The sequence below is a fragment of the Polyodon spathula genome, chromosome 22, assembly GCF_017654505.1.
Source record: "Polyodon spathula isolate WHYD16114869_AA chromosome 22, ASM1765450v1, whole genome shotgun sequence".
NCBI classification, from domain to species: domain Eukaryota; kingdom Metazoa; phylum Chordata; class Actinopteri; order Acipenseriformes; family Polyodontidae; genus Polyodon; species Polyodon spathula.
The window spans coordinates 19,129,235-19,155,314 of record NC_054555.1 but is presented as its reverse complement, the minus strand read 5'-3'; the positions used below and the strand labels follow the sequence as shown (position 1 = coordinate 19,155,314).

The 26,080-nt window shown below is 39.2% G+C and overlaps 1 protein-coding gene across 1 annotated transcript in view; it reads left to right on the top strand.

Annotated features, from left to right (window-relative positions):
• The window catches only part of LOC121297616 (serine/threonine-protein phosphatase 2B catalytic subunit alpha isoform-like), a 216,447-nt gene that overhangs the window by 146,709 nt on the left and 43,658 nt on the right, over positions 1 to 26,080 (top strand). The window contains exons 7-8 of the mRNA XM_041224059.1: positions 4,275 to 4,352; positions 8,508 to 8,602. Of these exons, the coding sequence (XP_041079993.1) occupies positions 4,275 to 4,352; positions 8,508 to 8,602 (173 nt within the window). The remainder of the gene's footprint in view (positions 1 to 4,274; positions 4,353 to 8,507; positions 8,603 to 26,080) is intronic.

Below are 26,080 nucleotides of genomic sequence, written 5' to 3'. Positions count from 1 at the left end.
CAAAGGTACATGAACGTGCAGCCCCATATGTGTTACACGAGTGGAGAAAATTACATTTTAAAACCAAAAACCACAAAAATGACCGCTGCGGGGTTTCTAATGTTAAACACCAACATGATTGCTGAATGATACAATCCTCCCATCTGTCAGTGAAGATTGCATATCCAGGGCAGCACTTGCATCTCAGCAGATACCTGACCTAGAAAACTTAAAAGTAAAAGCACTGCATATACAGGAAGAAATATAGATTTCAATCTACTTGTTATATATAATGTTTATGGGTCATACATTATGTAAGCAATAATTCACTTCAGGGGGTGTGATATACTCTAATATCAGCAACCTCGAGGTGCTTTGCAAACACAAGGCAAAGCTCACACACTCTGAAGTGCCTTACTGGGCCTATAAAATGGGTTAACTAACTAAATTGAAAAACAAATGTGAAAATGTTTTTTTAATTAACAAAAAAGTAATTTGTATTAATATCCTTCCTCCTAAAAATGAGCTTAGAAAAAAGAGTTCCATAGAACATTTTAAAAACATAAAACCAAAAATGCATTAATTAAAAAAAAAAAAAAAAAAAAAAAAAAGCAAATTATAGATGTTGAATTTAACATTACCATCGAAGTGCAGTTTTTCTGTATTTGATTTGTTATACTTCTTGTAATTCTTGGTTTGTTCATTACATTTTAAAGTAAAATATTACTGTCCATTTCCATCATGGCACAGCACAAACTGAGTCTGCCTTTATATCACGCAGACCCAGTAACAATATCAGGTGACAGGGCTGTTTTTTTAAAGAATGTATTTAATTGCCCTTTGCTATCCGGGGTAGTGACAGGAGGTATCCTTACCAGATTAGCGCTACTGCTTCACAATAGCAAGAAAGACATTATTGGAATACCCAGTCACTTATCAAACTACTGGATCCGTATTAAGAAACAATTTAAAAAAAATGTAGGGCACGGCAGAAGATGTGAAGAGAAAGGTACAGCAGGAATTGCCAAGATGCATTTCTAAACATTCTGTATCAGATCGCACATTAGTGCAGGGTATAGGACCGGTGGCAGCAGGCTGGGTAGGAGATGCAGGCGACCAGACATAGACCAGGGGCAGCGACAACAACACATCCATTTAACCTCTTTTAGGAGTGATCCAAATCTTTAAAAAAAGCTTAAAGTTTAAGATCATGTCAGTCATGTTTTTTGCGCTAAATTCCAATATGGCTCTTTTTTTAAAGGGTAAGGGTATATTAATACCTACTAGTGATCCGCCCCTTTTTGAAAAGAAGTGCCAACCCATGCCGATATGCTCTAATATCAGCACCCCAGGAGAAAGAGAATTTACAGTGTATCCTGTGCATGCTCCCTCCTGCAAAAATGCTGCCACTATGTTTGAAATGAGTGCCGCTGTTTTGTGAGGGAGCAGGATCTGGACACACTGCACTTCGCTCCACAACTGTATTTACAAACAGCACTCGCTGCGGTTGTTTGTTTTACACACACACACCTTTCATTACTGAAGTGAGTGCACTCCCTGTTTAAACAAACCATTGAACTCGGGCCATTATTACGTGCCGATCGTGAGGTTTTGTGTGACAACATGGAGGCTGTGTTTTTGTATTATGCTTTTGGAAGAAAGTACTGTACGTAATCGATTGAGAGCTTGTCAAGCACAGTGATGCTCTTTTCTGCAAAACCAGTGGAGACGCTGGTTTGCTTTTTCTGCACTGCTAAATACAGTGGCAAGGATCTGCAGTACCATGACGATAGGTGGGAACGACTTGAGTGGTTTCCAAATCACTGGATAAAAAATGTACGCATGTCCAAGGAGCCACATATGTGTCTTTGTCATTTACTGAGACATTTCCTGGAGTGCAAAAACACACAGTTGAGACATTCAGTATCGGTGGCAAAAACAAGTTTCGGTCGCACTGGCGTTTTGGGATATGAATTGTCCCATATTGTTTTTTTTTTTAATTTATTTACTTATTTAATTTATTTATTAAAGAAAGTTATGCAACACCCAACACCCATGTCTGAAAAAGACTCAGTAACTGGTTACACCACCTTTAGCAGCAATAACTGCAACCCACCGCTTCCTTTAGTTATTGATCGGTCTCTTACAGCGCCGTGGAGGAATTTTGGCCCACTCCTTCGTGCAGAATTACTTCAACTCAGGGACATTTGTGGGTTTTCGAGCATAAACTGTTCGTTTCAGGTCCTGCCACAACATCTCAATGGGGTTTAGGTCTGGACTTTGAGAAGGCCATTCCAAAGCTTTAAATTTCTTGTTCTTCAACCATTCTTGTTTGTTTGTTCGGATCATTGTCTTGCTGCATGACCCAGCTGTGCTTCAGCTTCAGCTCACGGACGGATGACCTGACATTCTCCTGTAGAATTCTCTGATACAGAGCAGAATTCATGTTTCCTTCAATGATGGCAAGTCGTCCAGATCCTGATGCAGCAAAGCATCCCCAAATCATGACACTACCACCACCATGCTTGATCGTTGGTATGAGGGTCTTACTGTGGAATGCAGTGTTTGGTTTTCGCCAGACGTAACGGGACCCATGTTGGCCAAAAAGTTCCACATTTGACTCATCTGTCCGTAGAACATTGTTCCAGAACTCTTGAGGATCATCCAGGTGCTTTTGGGCAAACTTGAGACGAGCATTCATGTTCTTCTTAGTGAGCAGTGGTTTCTGCCTTGCTACTCTGCCATGAATCCCATTTTTTCCCAGTGTCTTTCTGATGGTGGAATCATGAACATTGACCTTAGCCGAGGTGAGAGAGGCCTGCAGATCCTTGGATGTTGTTCTAAGGTTCTTTGTGACTTTCTGGACGATTTTACGCCTTGCTCTTGGAGAGATTTTGGCAGGAGGGCCACTCCTGGGAAGATTCACTACTGTCCCAAACTTTCTCCATTTGGATAATATGGCTCTGGAGCCTCAGAGCCTTAGAAATGGCTTTGTAAACCTTTCTAGACTGATAGATAGACATCAACAACTTTTTTTTTGTTTTTTTTCCGGAGGTCTTCAGGAATTTCTTTTAATCGTGGCATGATGTGTCTCTAGAATCTGTGTTCTGACAACTTCACTCTGATGGTAAGGGCCAAAGTTAGTCAGATTTACATTGGGCAGGGCTGGCCCAAATCAGGCTTGATTGTTATATGTATATCACCAAATATATCACACGGAAATGTCTGCTAAACAATGACATCATTAGTTGCGCATAAATCCACTGAGCACGAACTGTGGTTGTGTTAGTTCGGTTGTAATACACACACACAGATCAGTGCGTATTATCTAACCGAACTGAATTAACACCCACATTCGATACTTGCTCTGAAAAGGATTAACTAATGCGGTTGTCGCTGCCCTTTGTAACCGAACTGTGTGTGTATACAAACAGTATTAAGAGCAAAAGGTGAACTCACAACCGTATTTAGCCTGTGTGTGTACATAGCCTTGAAGACAGTTTTTCTCTTGCTCCAGAGAAATGTTTTACGATGTGTGATTAAATGTTTTATGATATGTTTAAAAATATAACTCTACAGACAACAAGAGACACAGCAAAGGCAACATTATATGTCTTACACTAGTAAGACCTCATCTTGAATATTGTGTTCAGTTCTGGTCACCTCGCTATAAAAAAGATATTGCTGCTCTAGAAAGAGTGCAAAGAAGAGCAACCAGAATTATTCCGGGCTTAAAAGGCATGTCATATGCAGACAGGCTAAAAGAATTGAATCTGTTCAGTCTTGAACAAAGAAGACTACGTGGAGACCTAATTCAAGCATTCAAAATTCTAAAAGGTATTGACAGTGTCGACCCAAGGGACTTTTTCAGCCTGAAAAAAGAAACAAGGACCAGGGGTCACAAATGGAGTTTAGAAAAAGGGGCATTCAGAACAGAAAATAGGAGACACTTTTTTACACAGAGAATTGTGAGGGTCTGGAATCAACTCCCCAGTAATGTTGTTGAAGCTGACACCCTGGGATCCTTCAAGAAGCTGCTTGATGAGATTTTGGGATCAATAAGCTACTAACAACCAAACGAGCAAGATGGGCCGAATGGCCTCCTCTCGTTTGTAAACTTTCTTATGTTCTTATATGTTTCTTGTTAACTTTGCAGGTTGCTCTGTAACAGTGAAAGATCAATTATGTGTTTTAAATAGATGAAACATACATGTTTAGCAAATGTTCTTTATACCATTTGTATACAGTAGACACTGCATTGTTTTTTAACCTTTCTTTCTCTCTTTCTCATCTAGTTACCCTGCGGTATGTGACTTTCTACAGAACAATAATTTATTATCAGTTATCCGAGCTCATGAGGCACAAGACGCTGGGTATGTCTGACAAGTGTACTGTTAATAACCTGATACTGCGGTGTCCCATTGTCATATACTGTAAATCCTTCATTAAAGTACCATCATCTGTAGAAATTAAGCAACATAGAGGAGGGTAATGTTTCTTTTTTTATTATTTATGTGACTGTAGCTAACAAAATAATTCTATGTTTGCCATGCACATCCATTCACTGTATACTGTAGGTCTCAGCTATATAGTACATTCATTTTAACACAAGTAGTAAATGAAAGATACACCACTACAACAGGAGGCCTGTTTTCATCTCATTTACTAAAAAGGACATCTTTGACCATCTGCATTTATTTTTCAGCATATGACGCTGAAGCTATTTAATTAGCAACCCTGAAGTGGTAACCCTGTGAATTTAATAGCCTAGCTGCTGAAGACCATTTCAAGCAGCCTTAGTGCAGTAGCCCTTTCTGTGCAGTAGAGCAGTTCTCACTGTTTTAGATGTTGATTGAAATCACTGCTCAATATAAACAGGTTCAACGTGAAATGTTATTGATCATCGTCTTCTCTATTCTGAACGTACCTAATCTCAGATTTAAGATTAACTGGAATGGCCCTTACATTGTGAAGAACCCCCTGCAGCATTTACAGAACAGGTATTATGTTACTTTTGCTGGGTCCCATGTTGTCCATATTGCACGTTCATATTTTTAAACATACAGCTGTGGTCAAAAGTTTTGCATCACTTGAAATTTTTTGAGAATAATAATTAAAAAAAAAAAAAAAAACTGTGAACATAATTTAGATCTTTTATTTGACATCATGCAATCAAAGAAACTACAAAGTGATATTGCAAAAGTCTCCTGGATGCCATAATAGTACAGCATTTCATTAAAAAAATAAGTTTTCAGTTTTTTGTTAAGTATATGGAAAACATAGCAGTATGTAATTCAATATGTTAACATAACATTATTCAGCAGATTTCATTCGACTTTATGAAGCAAAATTTGTTCATTCTACAGGGTGATGCAAAACGTTTGGCCAAAACTGTACAGTATTGCCTCATCTGAAATTTTTATCACACATCACAGTTCGTAAATCAACTGGCCAATACATTTGTCAACATTTACTCAGGCGTGTTTACCAGGAAAAAGAGAATGTATCTTTTGCACATTGCAGTTGCTGCAGGAGGGAGCGTGGTCTGGTTTACCAGGAGAAAGAGAATGTCTCTTCTGCACATTGCTGTTGTTGCAGGAGGAAGTGTGGTCTGGATACACTGCAATGTTTAGAAGAAAAACTCTCTTTCCTCTTGCAGAGTCAAAGCTGAAAAAAATTTGATTTATCTGTGATGTGTAAATAAAAATATTGAAACCATCGGGTGATGCTGAAAATATGTTGCTGCGATGTGGGCAACATGGGGCACAGCAAAGATCAAGTCCTGTGTTTCAAACACTGCAGGTGTTCAAGTGTCTTAGTAAATCTTCACTTGCACTCCATTAATTCAATATTTATTTATTATTTTGCATTTATATAGCACTTTTATACAAAAGTATTGCAAATCAGTGTACCGTACAGAGCAGAAAAAAGAACAAACCTTAATATATTTGTATAGCATGTTACACATACAACTGCCACAGTCAGACCATTTAAATAGCAGTTTACACATAATAATACAAAAGCAGCAATTTTAAAGTTACATTAAAACCCACTAGGATAAGAAAGCCATTTTATAAAAGTGCATTTTTAGTCTTGACCTGAAAACTGTAATGGTCCCAGTTTTCCTTTCAAAGGCAGAGTATTTCATAATTTTGGAGCTCTGCAAGAAAAAGCCCTCTCCCATGTTGCTTTTGTTGACCCTAGAAATAACCAGCAGCCCTGCATCCTGTGATCTCAGATTGTGGTTTGGAAGATACAGGGTCAATAACTCCTGCAAACAACTAGGTGCTAATCTCCATTCTATTTTACGACCCTAATATTTCATCTTAAGAATTGTATCATTGAACCACGGTGAGCTTTTTTTAAAAGACATTCTCAGAGTTTTGATTGGAGCTACAGTATCTAAGATACCAGTCATGATGTTGTTGTAGGTATTAACCAGCTCATCTACTGACTGTCAATATAGATATCAGATCCCCAAATTCAGTCAGAAAAAGTGTGTTTGACTTAGGTGCTCAATAAATATTTACAACAGGTAATGAACTGTTTAATGTCAAGGTTAAAATTTCAAAAGATGAATAACCTTCAACAATTCCTATTTGATTCTAAGTCCACTATGGAAAACAGTAGCAAGTCCACCTCCCCGCCCAGCAGAATGAGCTTTGTGGAAAAAAGAATTGTTCGGTGGAGAAGCCTCAATCAGGGAGACATTGTCATTCGGGTCAAGCCATGTTTCAGTTACAGAGAATATCAATGCTGTAATCCTGAATAAAATCACTAATTAACAGAGCCTTATTAGACAAATACCTGACATTAAATAAACCTAGGTGTAAATTGGTCGAATCATGAGCATGTGATTGAGCAGGGGTAATAGGAATTTGACAAAGGTTCCTGTAGGTTACTGAAATAGTACTAGTATAGTAAAGAGTATAATATTGAAGTTTATTATAAATCTTCACTGGAACTCCAATGATTCAATAGGCGCAGTTTCTTAATAAATCTTCACTGGTACTCCATTGATTCAATATGAGAAGCCTGTGCCGGAGTTGAGCACTTTGATTATTAGTTAGTGGTTAAAAAGAGCATGTGCTCTTCAGAGACAGAGTGGACGTGCATACGCATTTCTTTCAGGAGTCTGCAAAGCTGGCAGGTCAGTCCTGGCCCCTGCCACATGCTGTACAACGTTGCTTGATGAATCATTCTAACCAGCATCAGACTGGCTTCAGAAAGTCACTGTTTTGACCCTTTGCGGTCCTATGTCAAACCAGGTCTGACATTACAATTTTCCCTTTCCAGTCCGATGTCGGACCCTGTAGAGCACAGGTCTCTAGTTGTTTTTCTCCAGAAAATGCAGAGAAAACCTTTCAATGACTGAGTGAGACCAATAGGAGCCGAATGAAGCTGAAAAAAAGGGCGTATGCACTACAGAGGTAACACAGACATATACAAAGGAGACAGCTGTTTCTGCACCCAGCGCTCAAAGAAAATCATTGACATTTGCAGAACTTTTTGACATCTTACACTATTAAAATATTGACTGGGATCGCACTATTGAGGAGTTTGGTGATAAAACGAGTGATCAGGAGAGGATTTATCAGTATGCATGTCTATAAAGAAGTATGTGAAAAAAACAGCGAACAAGGGGTGGGGCTTGGCTGGAGATACAGTACTGAGTGTCCTTTTGCGATTCAATGCCTTTTAAACCTGTTTACTCTTCAAAAAAAAAAAAAAAACGGCATGTGTAAAATAAACAGTTCGATTGAAAATAAATTGGACCTGACGCTCCTGACAAGCTCTGAATAAATAGACTGCAAAGAGTTAAAACAAATGTTGTAGACACACCAACAACTACACACAGTCTACAGTGTATAGTCCTCAATCTAGAAGTACCAGAACTCTAGGGGGTGATAGAGAGTGAGTGTGCCGATGGCATGGGAATTTTGTCCCCCCTGGAAATTGGTCCCCACAGACTAAATTTCATAGATCAGCCTATGAAAAATTGATAAAATTTGCTATCTGTGAATCCTATAAATAATTTGTGAAAATCAATACAATATCTCATATGCGCGTAGTATATGGGGATGAGTGAGGAAGCTTTTTATTAGATACCATATCAACTACTATATGTGCAGATGGGATATTGTGTTGATTTTTACAAATTATTTATAGGATTTACAGTTACAAAATGTTAACAGCTCAGCTTCAATTTTAAAATTGTTTTGAAATGTCTAGTTGATATGGTTGCGAATATCAAATGAATATCAAACTGGTTGCTAAGCCCATTGCTAAGTAAATGACACATTGACTTTCTTGCATATTTAAAGGTGGCGGGCATTATTGGATTTCATTTTAATTACCCTGACAATGATACTAAACGGACGTTGCTAAAACAGGATAATCTAAATATTTTGTCGATTTTACATATCTGCCGCTTTTGACAAAATTTGTCAGCAAGTCAGCCCTTAAATTGGCTAAGTTGGCAACACTGATTCTAATTCCTTTCTTCCTTTGTGTCTCTTCTCTGCAAGCTACCGGATGTACAGGAAGAGCCAGACCACAGGCTTCCCTTCGCTCATCACCATTTTCTCAGCACCAAACTACCTTGATGTTTATAATAATAAAGGTACGTCTTCCAATGCAATAAGTAAGGACATGGATTCTGAAGTCATACAAAGAAGTATATCTGTATCATTTTAGAACTATTTTTACACCATTCACAATCAGCGAGTGGAGCAGAGTGGGGATTTTTATTTCTTAACAAATAATAAATCTCTTTTTTGTAAGAAAGTTGTTGTTTTATAATTGGTATATTCAGTTGAAGAGCTGTGTAATTACAATGCAAAGCTCTGTGGGTGATTTATCTGTTCAAAGGTATGCTGTTCTTTTCCTTCTTGTATGGAAGTTCAAATAAAGCCAGAAAAAAGGATTTAAAAATTCTTATATTTTGTACCTTTTTTAAAAACTGTAAATCCAAGAATCCCAATCCTTATTCATAAGATTGCTGCTTGATAATAATATTAAGAATACAAAGAAGAAAGGTGAAGTCAGCTGTTGGGTATTGACTTACTTGCTGCAGCCTTCTCAACACAACTTCTGAAACACACTCACCCTGACATTCTCAAAGTGCTGTATTCACCCAGACATTCTCAAAGTGTTGTACTGTTTTTTTTTTTTTTTTTTTTTTTTTTTATATAGTTGTGGTGTAATTGTAGGATGCTTAACATTGGTTTTAATCCAGTCCATTGGCTGTGCTTCCTTTCTGTCCACACTGTGAATGGAGCAAGGTGACGTATGCAGAAGTATATGCTGGTAAAGCAGGGTTGTAGTGCATTTCTGGTTTACTATCACTATAATCTATAACAGAAATTATTACCTTCATTATTAACTGCTTTTATTTTCTTGGTCAATTGTTTAGCAGTTTTTACCGTATGTTTTCTACCTAATATGAATTGCCTCTTTTGTAAAACTTTCTGATCTAGAAGACAAACTAATGACCCCTGTTGCAGTTACTTCATTACACTGTGTAACAACATTTTTTTTTTTTTTTTTTTGTTCCTGGGTAGTAAGTGTTATTTCCTAATTGCTTATGCCTCAAAAGTATAGAACATGGCTATTATTCCCCACAAACTTTGCTTTTGTGACCAGGACAGTGATATTTCAAAATATCACTATTTCCAATGGGAAAATGGGCAAATGTCTTTTCGTTCACATAAAGTCAGAAAAAAACAACATATGAATCCAAATTAACATGTATTTATACTAAAGTAATACAAAGATGACTACAAAAGATTTAGAAGTGAGTAGTTTTTCAAGATTTACAATTATACTGTAAATACAGTATAATTGTAAATCTCGAAAAACTACTCACGTCTAAATCTTTTGTAGTCGTCTTTGTGTTACTTTAGTATTTCCAATTGGAAATAATGATATTTTGAAATATCACTGTCCTGGTCACAAAATCAAAGTTTTTGGGGAATAATAGCCATATTCTATACTTTTGAGGCATAAGCAATTAGGAAATAACACTTACTACCCAGGAACAAAAATTGTGTTACATAGTGTTATCACTGACATGGTCTGCTAATGATGCATTCATTATCATTAATTCATTATCTCATCACATCAAGAAGATCTGGTTAAATTCTTGTTGTTTTAATGACCAATACTAAAAGCATTACTGCACGACTTTTTTATTAGTAATTTGAAGGTCCTATTTTTCCTGTTTGCTTCAAAAATGTGGTGATTGTGAACTGAGCACTCATAAAAGTTAAGGTACACCAGAGGGAGCCATCTCAGCCTGATTCACTTGACAGCCAATTCACTTTGGAAGGGCTGGAGTAAGTTTTATTGAACTAAACACCCTGTCGCATGTGTTGCTTACCTAGGGAATTTCTTGCAGTGTACAGCAGTCAGGTAAAACAGCTGGGCTTAATCACAAATAATGATTTTCCATAGAAAATATTGCTTTGCCAGAAAAAGGTTGCTCCATGGACTTCAGAATTCTGCAGTGTTTGAAATATAATTTGACTTAGCAAGATCTCTGCATGACCTGCGCACACCTGAAACAATATGAGCAGGGTGAAATGGGGAAGAATCTCGATGCCTGAGACAACTACATGACAGACGTGCAATGTGAAGGAGTTCAAGCTGTACAGAATAGAGTGCAATATGAAGGAGTCTCAGCTGTACAGAATAAAATGCAATGTGAAGGAGTTTGTACAGAATAGAGTACAATGTGAATGAGTCTGTACAGAATAGAGTGCAATGTGAAGGAGTCCCAGCTGTACAGATTAGGATGCAATGTGAAAGAATCTGTACAGAATATAATGCAATGTGAAGGAATCTGTACAGAATAGAGAGCAATGTGAAGAAGTCCCAGAGGTACAGAATAGAGTGCAATGTGAAAGAGTCTGTACAGAATACAGTGCAATGTGAAGGAGTCTGTACAGAATAGAATGCCATGTGAAGGAGTCCCAGCTGTACCGAATAGAGGCACAGGTACCAGCAGAAGAGCCTGGGCAGGAGAGCAGTTTTGGTTGATGAAAGCAATAACTCTGAGTGCAGAGTCCTACAGCATTAGTATAGAGTGCTGTATAGGTCTGAAAATACTTTTAAGGAGATCCTACAGGGTACACTGAATCTGTATTATATTCTGTGACAAAGTGCCCGCCCCTGTGTATATTATCTGTTATGTGTTGCGTGTGGTGTGTTTAAATGTTGGTGTATAGACATTGGTACACGGGATATAAACGGGTCTGTGTAACACGAATGTTTAAAAATGTATATGTGTATTTAGGCACGAGGATTGCACAGCACTTCACGTGCAAGTAAAATGTAGTAATATGTGAGCACGGGGAATTGCACTTTTTAATTCACGTGCTGGGATTCAAGTGAATAATTAATTGGTAATTGAATCCCAGCACAACAGTATATATAGATGCACGTTGTCACATACTGGGGTTGGGTGTTCGGGAGTGGAGAACGGGAGCGAGAGAAGGAGTAACTTAAATATATCAATTGCTATTGTGTGCTGGTGGGACCAGCACCATACTTGTTTATTTAAAACTCACCGTGTTTGTCAGTGTGTCTGTCCGTGCACCGTTTTGTTAAGTTTAGTCTGTTTTTGTTTGTCTATTTATTTTGGCGTAGAGTGCCGTGTCCTGTGTTTTCGGGTTTGTTTAAACCTTTTATTTTGTAATAAACCGGCGCCAACAGGCGTCTTTATCATTTCATTTCACATCATCGTCTTTGTATATTTCATTCCTTCCTGGTTCTGACGCCGCCCACTTGGCCGTCTTTGTGACATATTCCTATAAAATATGTTCTCAAAAATGACTTGTTCATCCCAAGTAAACTCACAAAGTATAGTGTTTCTCAGGCAGTACAAAGAGGGGTTCAAAACTGTAGAGTACAGATCAAAGGTAATCCAAACATCAATATGGAATAAAAATGGAAAAGTCATGATTGCATAAGTATTCAAACCCTTTGCTGTGACAAACCTAAATTAATTCAGGTGCACAAAATGACCTTAACGAGCCACACCATTAATTGAATGGCCTTTGTCTGTGTGAAATGTTAGTGGTTCTCTTGATTTCAGAATAAAAACACCTGTCTCTTTGAGGTTTCTTGGTCAGGTAATGAATTTCAAGCAAAGACTCAACCATGAAAACGAAGGAGTTTTCAAAGCAAGTCTGGGACAAAGTCTTTGAAAAGCACAGCTCTGGAGAAAAAAATATCGAAGTTTCTGAATATCTCTCTGAGCACAGTCTACTCAATCATCAAGAAATGGAAGGTGCATTGTACCACCCAGACACTGCCTAGATCAGGCCATCCCTCCAAACAGAGCAGCCAGGCAAGGAGGAAACTAGTGAGGGATGCCACTGTGAGGCCAACGACAGCTTTGAAAAAGCTACAGAGTTCAATGGCTGTGATGGGAGTAAATGTGCATCAGTCAACAATATCCAGAACACTTCACAAAAATAGCCTGTATGGCAGGGTGGCAAGAAGGAAGCCATTAATAAAATTAAAAGCCATCTCAAAGCCAGCATGGAGTTTGCAACAAAACACCTGAGTGATCCTACAAAAATGTGGCAAAAGGTGCTGTGGTCAGACGAGACAAAATTTTAACTTTTTGGTCTAAATGCCAAACGCTACGTTTGACACAGACCCAACACAGCACATCCTCCAGTCAACAACATCCCTACCGTCAAGCACTGTGGTGGCAGCATCATGCTATGGGGATGCTTCTCCTCAGCAGGGAAGGAAAGCTTGTCAGGATTGAAGGAAAAATGGATGGAGCAAAGTATAGGCAAATACTAGAGGAAAACCTGTTTTAGTGTGTTAAAGACTTAAAACTGGGGTGAAAATTCACCTTTCAGCAGGAAAATGATCCAACGCACAAGGCCAAAGCTACACTGGCGTGGCTTAAGAATAAGAAAGCGAATGTCCTTGAGTGGCCCAGTCAAAGTCCTGCCTTGAATCCTATTGAGAATCCGTGGAAAGACTTGAAAACTGCTGTCCATAAGCGATCCCTAAGCAACTTGACAGAGCTTGAGTAAATCTGCCAAGAAGAATGGGCACAAATTGCACCAACTGGTGTGCAAAGTTGATAGAGACTTACCCAAAAAGACTTGCGGCTGTAATTGCTGCCAAGTGCTTCCACCAAATATTGAGTTGACGGGTCTGAATACTTATGCAATCAACATACTGCAGTTTTTTCTCTTTAGTTTTTGCTGACATACTGTAACTTATCTTTCCCTTAGAAGTCTTCAGTTTGAGCATTCAAGCTTTCAATAAAATATTAAGTTTGCAAAAATGTGTATGCATCATTTTGTAATTTCACAAAATGGGACACCATAGGAAGGGTCTAAATACTTTTGCAAGGCACTGTGTGTGCGTGTGTGTGTGTGTGTGTGTGTGTATATATATAAATAAGATTGACCGTGTCACATAAATAGATTAACCAATTTGAAATTAATATAAAGAATAATACACACCCAGCTGTGCATAATAAGACTGTAATTCTATCAAGGTTTTCTGGTGACATACAAGAGTGCTAGCTTGAGTGATTTCACCAGAAACCTGAGATACTGTAGAATACTGTACAGTTTTTAATGTATATTTGTTGTAAAACATGGTGACATACAGTAACTGTCCTGTCTCCAGTTAGTTCCACTGTTTCCTGGTCTTGGTTTCTGTACTGCATTGGTAATGGCTCAGGTTAGCTACATTATGTCCACTCCTTTTAAGATTTTAAAGACTTAAATGCAGTCTCCCTAATGTTTCTTTGTCCTAAGCTAAACAGATCCAGTTCCTTCAAGCTGTACTCATAGCTCACTATACTGATCCCTTTTTAAATCTACACATTTTATTATCCACAATACAGGAAGTGTCTAGGAGCTTGTCAGCACAGCAATACTACAGTATGTATGATCAGTTACAACTCTGATATGTATGATCAATCACAATTGATAGATACGTATGATCAGTCACAACTCTGATAGATACGTGGTCACAACTCTGATGGATACGTATGATCAATCACAGCTGTGATAGATACGTATGATTATTACAACTGATAGATACATATGATCAGTGATTACTGATAGACATGTAAGATCAGTCACAATTCTGACAGATACGTATGATCGGTCACAACTCTGATAGATACGTATGATCAAAGATAATTCTGATAGATATGTATATTAAATGACTCCACAGATAGAAATGCAGTTCAGTCTAAATATAAATGACCCCACCATCACCTACAGAAACTTTTACTTTGAGGAAAGGCAGCAAAATAGTATATTAAAGGTCTTAATTAGTATTTAATTAGGTTTTAATTTACACAGTTGTGTTCATATTAATGTGTTCTACAGCTATGGCCAAAGTTTTATATTACCCTATAGAATTAACTAATTTTGCTTCAAAAAGTTGAATGAAACCTCCTGAAAAATGTTATGCTAAAGTGGTTGATACTGTGCTGGTGCAGGTGATTAAAGAACAGGCAAACAATTGTAATTCAGGTGAAAAGGCTTGAAAAGGTGAAAAGTCCAGTAATAATGATGGTAAGTAATACAGCGGCGTGTATTACTAACATTTATAATTCCCCAAGCTGGTCCCGAAACAATAGCCCCGTTCTTGTATCCCCACATTAAACACAAAACACATACACACATTCCGTTAGTGCATGAATTAGTGATTGTGGTGCAATACAGCTTTACAGTGGTACAAGTGAAGTGCTGTTCCGGGTTTTTGTGCTGGCCTCTGGCGACAGCTCTGGAATGTGTTAGCTGTCTAGTGAATACACTCAACAGCAGACAGTAAAAACAACACTTACTATTTATTTCACCAACTGTACAGGTCCTTCCAGGTCAGTAACACAACCAAAAACGAAGGAACAGATAACATTGCTTCAAACCCTATTTATACTGTCACTCATGAACCCTCGGTAAATGACTGCAGCTGCTTTTTATAATATGCAGCTGCCACATCATTTGCCCTCTGGGTCAATGAGTTAGTGTACCGAAGCTCCGTCTCTTTTCTACATGACCGACTTCCTTTTAACCATCGGAACAAAGTGTCAGGCCAAGTAGTCCAGAGCATTCTGTTCCTGTTACTTAGAGCCCTCACAGGTCAAGAGGGAGATTTACCACTAAGAATCATTGTCTTTCTGTCATATCCCACTTGAGTGGGGCGTGGTCTGTGACAAGATCAAATGAATGTCCCAGCAGGTAGTATCGTAAGCAGTGAGTAGCCCATTTAATGGCCAAACACTTCTTTTCGACTACGGAGTAGCTGCGCTCCTTAGGGAGCATCTTTTTACTGATGTACAATATCGGGTGTTCTACTCCGTCAACCTTTTGGGACAAGACTGCATCCAAACTGACATCTGAGGCCATGAATCTCTTGGTGAAATCTGTTGTGATGAGATTGGGGCCCTGGCAGAGTCTTCACTTAACAGTATCAAATGCCTCCTGACACTCAGCTGACCATTAAATTGAATTTGGAGCACTCTTTTTGGTGAGGTCAACTAAAGGGTTAACCACTGCGGCATATTCGGGGATAAAGTGGCGGTAATAACCGGCTAATCTCAGTAGCGACCTCATCTGAGTCTTGGTTTTGGGGATCACTGCGTTTACCAAAGTCTGGATTTTGGTGACAACAGGTTTCACCCTTCCATTCCCCATTAAAAAAAACAAATATTGAGTTTCTGATTTGGCAAACACGCATTTTCTCAAGTTAGCTGTCAGACGGACTACCCTTAGAGACTGAAGAGACTTACTCTTCAATAAGCTTACGCAGCTCCCATTGTTGATCTGGAACCTGTTGTTCCCACATCGAAATGATTTTAGTACTAGGGGTCTCTGGACAGGGGTCTAAATCATCCTCTACATTGCCTGGGTCTATAAATAAGGCGTCCCTTGTCTGCCAGCGCTTAATAAATTTACATGATAAATTTCACGTTCATTACGGCGATCGGTCTGTCTAATTTCATAATTCACCTTCCCTATAGCCTGAATCACTTCATATGGCTTCTGCCATTTAGCACATAATTTCGATTCTGAGGGAAACAGCAGCATGACCTTGTCTCCTGGTCTAAATGTTTGAACTAATGCATTTTTATTGTATATAAGAACATAACAAAGTTTACAAACAAGAGGAGGCCATTCAGCCCATCTTGCTCGTTTTGTTGAGACGCTTATTGATCCCAGAATCTCATCAAGCAGCTTCTTGAAGGATCCCAGGGTGTCAGCTTCATCAACATTACTGGGGAGTTGGTTCCAGACCATCACAATTCTCTGTGTAAAAAAGTGCCTCCTATTTTCTGTTCTGAATGCCCCTTTGTCTAATCTCCATTTGGGACCCCTGGTCCTTGTTTCTTTTTTCAGGTTGAAAAAGTCCCTTACATCAATATTTTCAATACCTTTTAGAATGTTTGAATCAGGTCGCTGTGTAATCTTCTTTGTTCAAGACTGAATAGATTCAATTATTTTAGCCTGTCTGTATATGATATGCCTTTTTAAACCCGTAATAATTCTGGTCGCTCTTCTTTGCACACTTCCTAAAGCAGCAATATCCTTTTTGTAGCGAGGTGACCAGAACTGAACACAATATTCTAGATGAGGTCTTACTAATGCATTGTACAGTTTTAACATTACTTCCCTTGATTAAAATTCAACACAAATTTACAATATATCCACATCTTGTTGACCTTTTTTATAGCTTCCCCACATTGTCTAAATGAAGACATGTCTGAGTCAATGTAACGGACTGAATATACTGTTACTAAATAAGGAGAACTGTAAGATTTTGCACTGCAATAAGGACTTCCTGTTAACATTATTATTTTATTATATCTGCCAGCTTAACTGTAAACTAATTGGTAAAATATAAATGAGAATGTACTTACCAATGGGGGGAGTTGCGCTCCAGAATCCAACGGGAGGAGAAGTTGTGTAGTTTCCTGAAAGGAAAAAAAAAGTCTGTTTGTATCAGAATGGCAGGGTGCGCAGTGACGGCAGAGTTCATTAGTTGGAGGCCTACATTGGATGCGTGTGCGTGTGTGGACAAAGAGAGCGCGCACGGTTGAGGCGCGCTTTTTGAAAATGATAGTGGACATGCATAATCTAAGTCTATGGGGAGGGAAGTATTAAAGGAAGGAAAATGGTTTTATAGTCTTTTGAAAGTACCTCTACCATGAAAAACAATAATAATGATTTCTGATTAGTTAAAAGAAAGGCAATGTTACTGTACTGTTTAAAATAAAGTAAGATATAAATGTTTTTATATTTATTAATTTGTAATTTGGTATGTTCCAAGGGGAGGGGCTAAGTTGGGTATAAATAGCCAGTATCAAGCCCACACTCTCAGTGTGTGTTGGTTTGTTAGAACTGGTTGGTGCTGTGTAAAAGAGGAGGAACCTGATTATCAGAATATAGCCTCCTAGTGACAGTTAACTGTTTACTGTTTTTCTCTTTATTTATTTATTTATTTAGTAATTTATTTATTTTTTCTTCTTTGTGGCCACATTTGTGCCAAGTGCAATTTTTGTTATGGTGTTCCTCACTCCGGTTTGGATAAATAAAAGAAAGCCAGCTTGGCGCAACAAAAACTTTTCTGGCCATCGCTTGTTACTTTATAACAGCTGACATTATGCACACTGGTCCCTAACGTCAACATAATCTCCTAGGTCTCTTTGATAGAGTCCTTCTTCAATTTCAGTATCTCCCAAATGATATTTGTAATGCACATTTTTATTGCCTGCGTGCAGTACCTTACACTTTTCTCTATTAAATGTCATTTGCCATGAGTCTGCCCAGTTCTGAATCTTGTGTAGATCATTTTGAATGGCCTTTGCTGCTGCAACAGTGTTTTGACTTATGTTTGCAGTTCCAAGTACTCTTTCTGTGTACTTTGTTCTTGGTCCCTCTAAATGCTCTGTAAAGTGCTTTTTTTCACTGTTTTTATTTTATTTTTTTATTTTTTTTTTAATTGAGCTAATAAACCATTTTGGCAATTTTGTTTTAGATTTAGATTTGTCTACTTTTGCGATGTCACTGTTTTGCGTTTCTAGTACTACATTTTTAAAAAGACAGCCATCCTTTCTTCTGTGGATGTTTTCTCTATTTTACTTCATTCTACTTATGTTAGTTTTTGTTTCATACCTTCATAGTTTATCTTTCTAAAATTGTAAATCTTAGCTTTAGTAATTACTTTTTGGGTTTTAAAAATCACTTCAAATGAGACCATGCTGTGGTCTGAGTTTGCCAATGGTTCTCTGACCTATGTTTTATTTATTCTGTCTTTGTTATTTGAAAAGACTAAATCAAGACATGCCTCCCCTCTAGTAGGTACCTTAACAAACTGCGTTATGAAGCAATCATTTGTCATTTCCACCATTTCAATTTCGTCCATCATGCTCCCCACCGGGTTTTCCCATTTTATATGGAGGAAGTTGAAATCCCCCATTAGTATGGCTTCTCCTTTGTTACACGCATTTCTAATGCTATTGTATAACAGATTATTTTGCTCAGCGTCTGAATTTGGCGGTCTATACGATGCTCATATTATTATGACCTTTGAATTATTATCCATTGTTCTGACCCATATTGATTCGGCATTGTTTTCTTTGTCCAGATTTAATACCTGGGCTTCAAGACTATTTCTTTCCTATACAGTGTATGCCCACAAATATTACATTAGTCTCCATCACTCTCAGACAACCAATTTTCTGCAACACCTATCACATCATAGTTACTTGTTAGTGCAGTAGCTTCAAGTTCTAAGATTTTGTTTCTGATACTTCTAGCATTTAGATCAATACTTTTAATGGATGTCTTACCTGAGTTCCTGCACTTGGTTTGATGTGGTCTCCCTTTTGTTTTTTTTATTTCTCCCCCCTTCTTTTCTAATTTAAATTCTTCTGAACCACCTCAAGGATCTTTTCTCCAAGTAGATTGGTTCCCTTTTTATTTAAGTGCAGTCCATCCTGCCTATATAGATTGTCCTTGTTGTAGAATGTGGTCCAATGTTCAAGATAAGTGAAGTCTTCCTGTGTGCAACACGTTTTCAGCCATGCATTTAGATTAATTATTTCTAGCTGTCTATGTGCTCATTTGCAAGGTGCTGGCAGTATCCCAGAAAATACCACAGTTTTTGTCTTATCTTTTACCTCTCTGAATTTGTTTTGCTGGGATTTTGGTCTGTCTCTTCCAATGTTGTTTGTGCCAATGTGGACTACTACTACTGGGTCATCTCCTGTTCATTCTAGAAAGGCGAAGAAAGGCTCCTGAAAGGCAGTACACTGTTGTAGTAAGGGGTTCCAAACTGCACCACTGAACTTGCTGTGTTTCTCAATATGGCGTCCCCAAAGATCATGACCTCCCTTCTTTTTGCTGTCTTGCCACCACTGTTAATAGGGTCCTGGATGTTGTTCCTTTCGTTCTCTTGATGTTGGTTTTGATCGTCAAAATTTTGAAGTGGCTCAAATTTGTTGGACGTTTTGATTTCTGGTGGTTGTGTTTGACAAAATTTCTTTTTTTTCCCCTGCGTCTGTCTGCCTGAACCCAGCTCTTTTGACCTTCTTCTATTTCCCTGGTGGCTTTCAGTCTGTTAGGGGTGCAGACTTCCATGAATTGTGAGTTGCCAGCTCCTCAAGATCCTGCTGCTGTCTCATTTCTTGCAGCTCCATTTCTAACATAATTACTAGTTTAAGCAAGTCCTGGATCATGCAGCACTTTACACACACTTGGTTTAGCTCTGCTGGGTTTTCTCTGATTTCTTACATCATTCAGGTGTCACATATTACTGGCTTGAAGACCATGTTATTATTTTCTTTGTTTAGTACTTCTCCCATGCTGTTGCTTCCACTCACTGTCGCTGGGAAGATTGCCTCGTTTATGTCTGTATCTGTTGTGCTGTTGGCTCAGCCCCTCCCCCTGCATCTCAGAGTGGCGCTGAATTAGAATCAGCTGCTCTGATCTTCAGCTTATCAGAAAAAGACATGCAGCTTTTAGACTAAGCTGCAGTAATTTCCCAATTTACTGTGTTTTCTGATTAAATCAATTAAAGATGTAATTTCTCCTTACTGCTTCTAATTGCTCTGTACTTTTCCACGCCTGTACTCGCTGTCGCTGGGAAGACTGCTGTTGCCGGTGCTGAGCCGATTTCAGGTTGTCCTTGGCCAAATGGCCAAACAAATCGAGGCGATCTCTCAGTAGGAGCACAAGCTTCACTACGTTTTTGGATGAGCTTTTGTGCTCCTCCCACCCCTCTTCCAACAGATCGAGGATGCTTGAGGCTGTCTGCCATTCAAGAGCTCAAAGGGGGAGAAGTCTGTCGAACTCTGCGGCACCTCTCTCACTGCAAAAAGGAGGTAGGAAAGCAGCGGTGCCCAATGTTTTTGCTCTTGCGTTACAAAAGTCTCAGCAACTGCTTCAAGATCTGATTAAAGCGTTCCACAAAACCTTGCATCTGTGGATGATAAACAGATGTTCTGATGGGACATAGTTTTAATATTTTATATACCTGCTGTAACGTGTTAGACAGAAAGTAGGTTCCACGATCAGTGAAGATCTCCTTAGTGATGCCTAATCTAGCCATAATCTGTACTAGCTCTGTGGCTATCGCGGCGGCACTAGTGGATCTCAATGGAATTGCCTCTGGGTATCATGTTGCATAATCTACCACTACTAATATATATGTATACCCGGAGTCAGAACGTAGCAAAGGGCCCACTATGTCCATTGCAATGCGTTCAAAAGGAGTGGAAATAAGAACATAAGAAACATAAGAACATAAGAAAGTTTACAAACGAGAGGAGGCCATTCGGCCCATCTTGCTCGTTTGGTTGTTAGTAGCTTATTGATCCCAAAATCTCATCAAGCAGCTTCTTGAAGGATCCCAGGGTGTCAGCTTCAACAACATTACTGGGGAGTTGATTCCAGACCCTCACAATTCTCTGTGTAAAAAAGTGTCTCCTATTTTCTGTTCTGAATGCCCCTTTTTCTAAACTCCATTTGTGACCCCTGGTCCTTGTTTCTTTTTTCAGGCTGAAAAAGTCCCTTGGGTCGACACTGTCAATACCTTTTAGAATTTTGAATGCTTGAATTAGGTCTCCACGTAGTCTTCTTTGTTCAAGACTGAACAGATTCAATTCTTTTAGCCTGTCTGCATATGACATGCCTTTTAAGCCCGGAATAATTCTGGTCGCTCTTCTTTGCACTCTTTCTAGAGCAGCAATATCTTTTTTATAGCGAGGTGACCAGAACTGAACACAATATTCAAGATGAGGTCTTACTAGTGCATTGTACAGTTTTAACATTACTTCCCTTGATTTAAATTCAACACTTTTCACAATGTATCCGAGCATCTTGTTAGCCTTTTTTATAGCTTCCCCACATTGTCTAGATGAAGACATTTCTGAGTCAACAAAAACAAAAAGGTCTTTTTCATAGATTCCTTCTCCAATTTCAATATCTCCCATATGATATTTATAATGTACATTTTTATTTCCTGCGTGCAGTACCTTACACTTTTCTCTATTAAATGTCATTTGCCATGTGTCTGCCCAGTTCTGAATCTTGTCTAGATCATTTTGAATGACCTTTGCTGCTGCAACAGTGTTTGCCACTCCTCCTACTTTTGTGTCGTCTGCAAATTTAACAAGTTTGCTTACTATACCAGAATCTAAATCATTAATGTAGATTAGGAATAGCAGAGGACCTAATACTGATCCCTGTGGTACACCGCTGGTTACCACACTCCATTCTGAGGTTTTTCCTCTAATCAGTACTTTCTGTTTTCTACATGTTAACCACTCCCTAATCCATGTACATGTGTTTCCTTGAATCCCAACTGCGTTCAGTTTGAGAATTAATCTTTTGTGCGGGACTTTGTCAAAAGCTTTCTGGAAATCTAAATAAACCATGTCATATGCTTTGCAATTATCCATTATCGATGTTGCATCCTCAAAAAAATCAAGCAAGTTAGTTAGGCACGATCTCCCTTTCCTAAAACCATGTTGACTGTCTCCCAGTACCCTGTTACCATATAGGTAATTTTCCATTTTGGATCTTATTATAGTTTCCATAAGTTTGCATATAATAGAAGTCAGGCTTACTGGTCTGTAGTTACCTGGTTCAGTTTTGTTTCCCTTTTTGTGGATCGGTATTACGTTTGCAATTTTCCAGTCTGTCGGTACCACCCCTGTGTCAAGAGACTGCTGCATGATCTTGGTTAGCGGTTTGTAAATTACTTCTTTCATTTCTTTGAGTACTACTGGGAGGATCTCATCCGGCCCAGGGGATTTGTTTATTTTAAGAGCTCCTAGTCCCTTTAACACTTCTGCCTCAGTTATGCTAAAGTTATTTAAAACTGGATAGGAACTGGATGACATGTGGGGCATGTTGTCAGTATCTTCCTTTGTAAAAACTTGTGAAAAGTAATCATTTAACATATTTGCTATTTTTTTTTCTTCCTCTACGATTTTGCCATTTGTATCTCTTAAACATTTAATCTCCTCTTTGAATGTTCTCTTGCTGTTGTAATATTGGAAAAACATTTTGGAATTGGTTTTAGCTCCCTTAGCAATGTTCATTTCTATTTCTCTCTTGGCCTTTCTAACTTCCTTTTTGACTTGCGTTTGCAGTTCTGTGTACTCTTTCTGCGTACTTTCTTTTTGGTCCTTTTTTAATGCTCTGTAAAGTGCCTTTTTTCGCTGAATATTTTTTTTTAATTGATCTATTAAACCATTTTGGCAATTTAGTTTTACATTTAGATTTGTCTACTTTAGGGATATAATTGTTTTGCGCCTCTAGTACTACATTTTTGAAGAACAACCATCCTTCTTCTGTGGGTGTTTTCTCTATTTTACTCCAATCTACTTCTGTTAGTCTCTGTTTCATACCTTCATAGTTTGCTTTTCTAAAATTGTAAACCTTAGCTTTAGTCTTTACTTTTGGGGATTTAAAAAACACTTCAAATGAGACCATGTTGTGGTCTGAGTTTGCCAGTGGTTCTCTGACCTCTGTTTTAGTTATTCTATCTTTGTTATTTGAAAAGACTAAATCAAGGCATGCCTCCCCTCTAGTGGGTGCCTTCACAAATTGTGTTAGGAAGCAGTCATTTGTCATTTCCACCATTTCTATTTCATCCTTCGCGCTACCCACCGGGTTTTCCCATTTTATTTGGGGGAAGTTGAAATCCCCCATTAGTATGGCTTCTCCTTTGCTACACACATTTCTAATGTCATTGTATAACAGATTATTGTGCTCACCGTCTGAATCTGGCGGTCTATAGCATGCTCCTATTATTATGCCTTTTGAATTTTTGTCTGTTATTCTGACCCATATTGATTCGGTTTTATTTTCTTTGTCCAGGTTTAACACCTGGGCTTCAAGACTGTTTCTTATGTATAGCGCTACCCCTCCTCCTCTTCTGTCCTGCCTGTCTTTCCTATACAGTGTATACCCACAAATATTATATTCGTCCCCATCACTCTCAGATAACCACGTTTCTGTAACACCTATCACATCATAGTTACCTGTTAGTGCAGTAGCTTCAAGTTCTAGAATTTTGTTTCTGATACTTCTAGCATTTAGATAAATACATTTAATGGTTGTCTTACCTGAGTTGTTGTTCTTGTTTTGATGCGGTCTCCCTTCTGTTTTTTTGTTGATTTCTCCCCCCTTCCTTTCTAGTTTAAATGCTTCCGAACCTGCTCGAGGATCTTTTCTCCGAGTAGACTAGTTCCCTTGTTATTTAAATGCAGTCCATCCCGTCTATACAGATAGTCCTCGTTGTAGAATGTGGTCCAATGATCAAGATAGGTGAAGCCTTCCCGTGTGCACCACGTCTTCAGCCATTGGTTTTGATTAATTATTTCCAGCTGTCCATATGGTCCTTTGCAAGGTGCGGGTAGTATACCAGAAAATACCACAGTTTTGGTTTTCTCTTTTAATTTCCTTCCTAGCTCTCTGAATTTGTTTTGCAGGGATTTTGGTCTGTCTCTTCCAATGTTGTTTGTACCGATGTGGACGACTACTACCGGGTCGTCTCCTGTTCGTTCTAGGAGCCTGTCCACGTTTTCAGTGATGTGCTTGACCGAGGCTCCCGGAAGGCAGCACACTGTTGTAGTAAGGGGGTCCAAACTGCGAATTGAACTTGCTGTGTTTCTCAATATGGAGTCCCCAACAAACTTCTTTTTGCTGTCTGGTCATCACTGTCAATGGGGTTCTTGGATGTTCTTCCTATCATTCTCTTGTTGTTCGTTCTGCTCATCAAAATTCTGAAGTGACTCAAATTTGTTGGTTGTTTTGATTTCTGGTGGTTGTGTTTGACGAAGTTTCTTTTTTTCCCTGCTTCTGCCTACCTGAACCCAGCTGTTCTGACCTTCTATCTCCCTGGTGGCTTTCAGTCTGTTAGGGGTGATGCAGACTTCCATGAATTGTGGGTGTGCCAGTTCCTCAAGATCCTGTTGCTGTCTCACTTTTTCTCACATTTCTAGCATACTTACTAGTTTATGCAAGTCCTGGATCGCGCGGCACTTTACGCACACTTGGTTTAGCTCCGCTGGGTTTTCTCGGATTTCCCACATCAAGCAGGTGTCACAGATTACTGGCTTGAAGACCATGTTGAGGTTTTTTTTTTTTGAAGTTTAGTTTCTTCTGCAGCCGTCAACCTGCTTTCAAACTGCTTCGAAACTGCTCTGTACTTTTCCACGCCTGTACTTCTCCCACTCGCTGTCGCTTCCACTCGCTGTCGCTGGGAAGACTGCCTCGTTTAACTGCGTTGTTCTGCTGTGCTGTTGGCTCCTCCCCTCGCCCGTGTCTCAGAACGGCGTGAATTTGAATCAGCTGCTCCGAGTTTCAGCTTGTTTGTTATCAGAAAAACACACTTCGCTGTTTGACTTTGAGCTGCTGCTGTGTTTCCCCAATGTCCTCTGTTTTCTGATTAAAGCAATTCAAGATGCAATTTCTCCTTTCTGCTTCGAAACTGCTCTGTACTTTTCCACGCCTGTACTTCTCCCACTCGCTGTCGCTGGGAAGACTGCCTCGTTTAACTGCGTTGTTCTGCTGTGCTGTCGGCTCCTCCCCTCGCCCGTGTCTCAAAACGACACTGAATTTGAATCAGCTGCTCCGAGTTTCAGCTTGTTTGTTATCAGAAAAACACACGCGGCTGTTTGACTTTGAGCTGCTGCTGTGTTTCCCCAATGTCCTCTGTTTTCTGATTAAAGCAATTCAAGATGCAATTTCTCCTTTCTGCTTCGAAACTGCTCTGTACTTTTCCACGCCTGTACTTCTCCCACTCGCTGTCGCTTCCACTTGCTGTCGCTGGGAAGGCCACTCGCTGTCACTGGGAATAATTGGCAGTGTAACCAAAGGGGCGGGGAGCACTCGTCCCAGTGCTACTTGCTGGCAGTCTGGGTATGTGGTTACTTATCTGGACACATGAGTATGAAGACATACCCAATAGAAACGAGCCAATATCTGCTCCCTTGTCTTGTCAGCTCTGAGGTGCCCCGCAAAAAGGAAATCATGCAGCAGCCTCATGACCTCGGTCCGACAAGATGGGGGAACCAATAATTGTGTTACAGGCTGTCCTGTTCCCGCAGCTAGGTTTACCCTATATAATAATTGCCCCTTGATACTGAAGTGTGGATATACTAGCGCCCCAACGCCATTAACATCCTTTCCTTCAATAGACCAGACCTGCCCCCAAGCATGCACTACTGTTGGCCCCACACTATGTCCGTGCTTGAGTAACACATGGCCAGTATATTGAGAGGGACTGGAGTAGCATCTGCCCTAGATGGCCCAGTAACCTCGCCTCGCTTGTTACCATCCGAGCACTCTCCCACCAGACCCCAGTCTTGTCTTAGTGATGCTCCCTCACATTTTGCAGTCTTTCTCTTTATTCGTTGTTCTAGGATGAAAAATAGGAGAAAACATTTCAGCTTGAAAATGAAACACATCACCAATTCGTTCTTTTTTTTTATTTTTTACTGCCACGTTTACATGTGCGGTCAAGAATGCCATTCATTTTATCAATTCTCTATAATTTGACCAGTCTAGACCCAGAATTATTGGCTGTGTTAGCC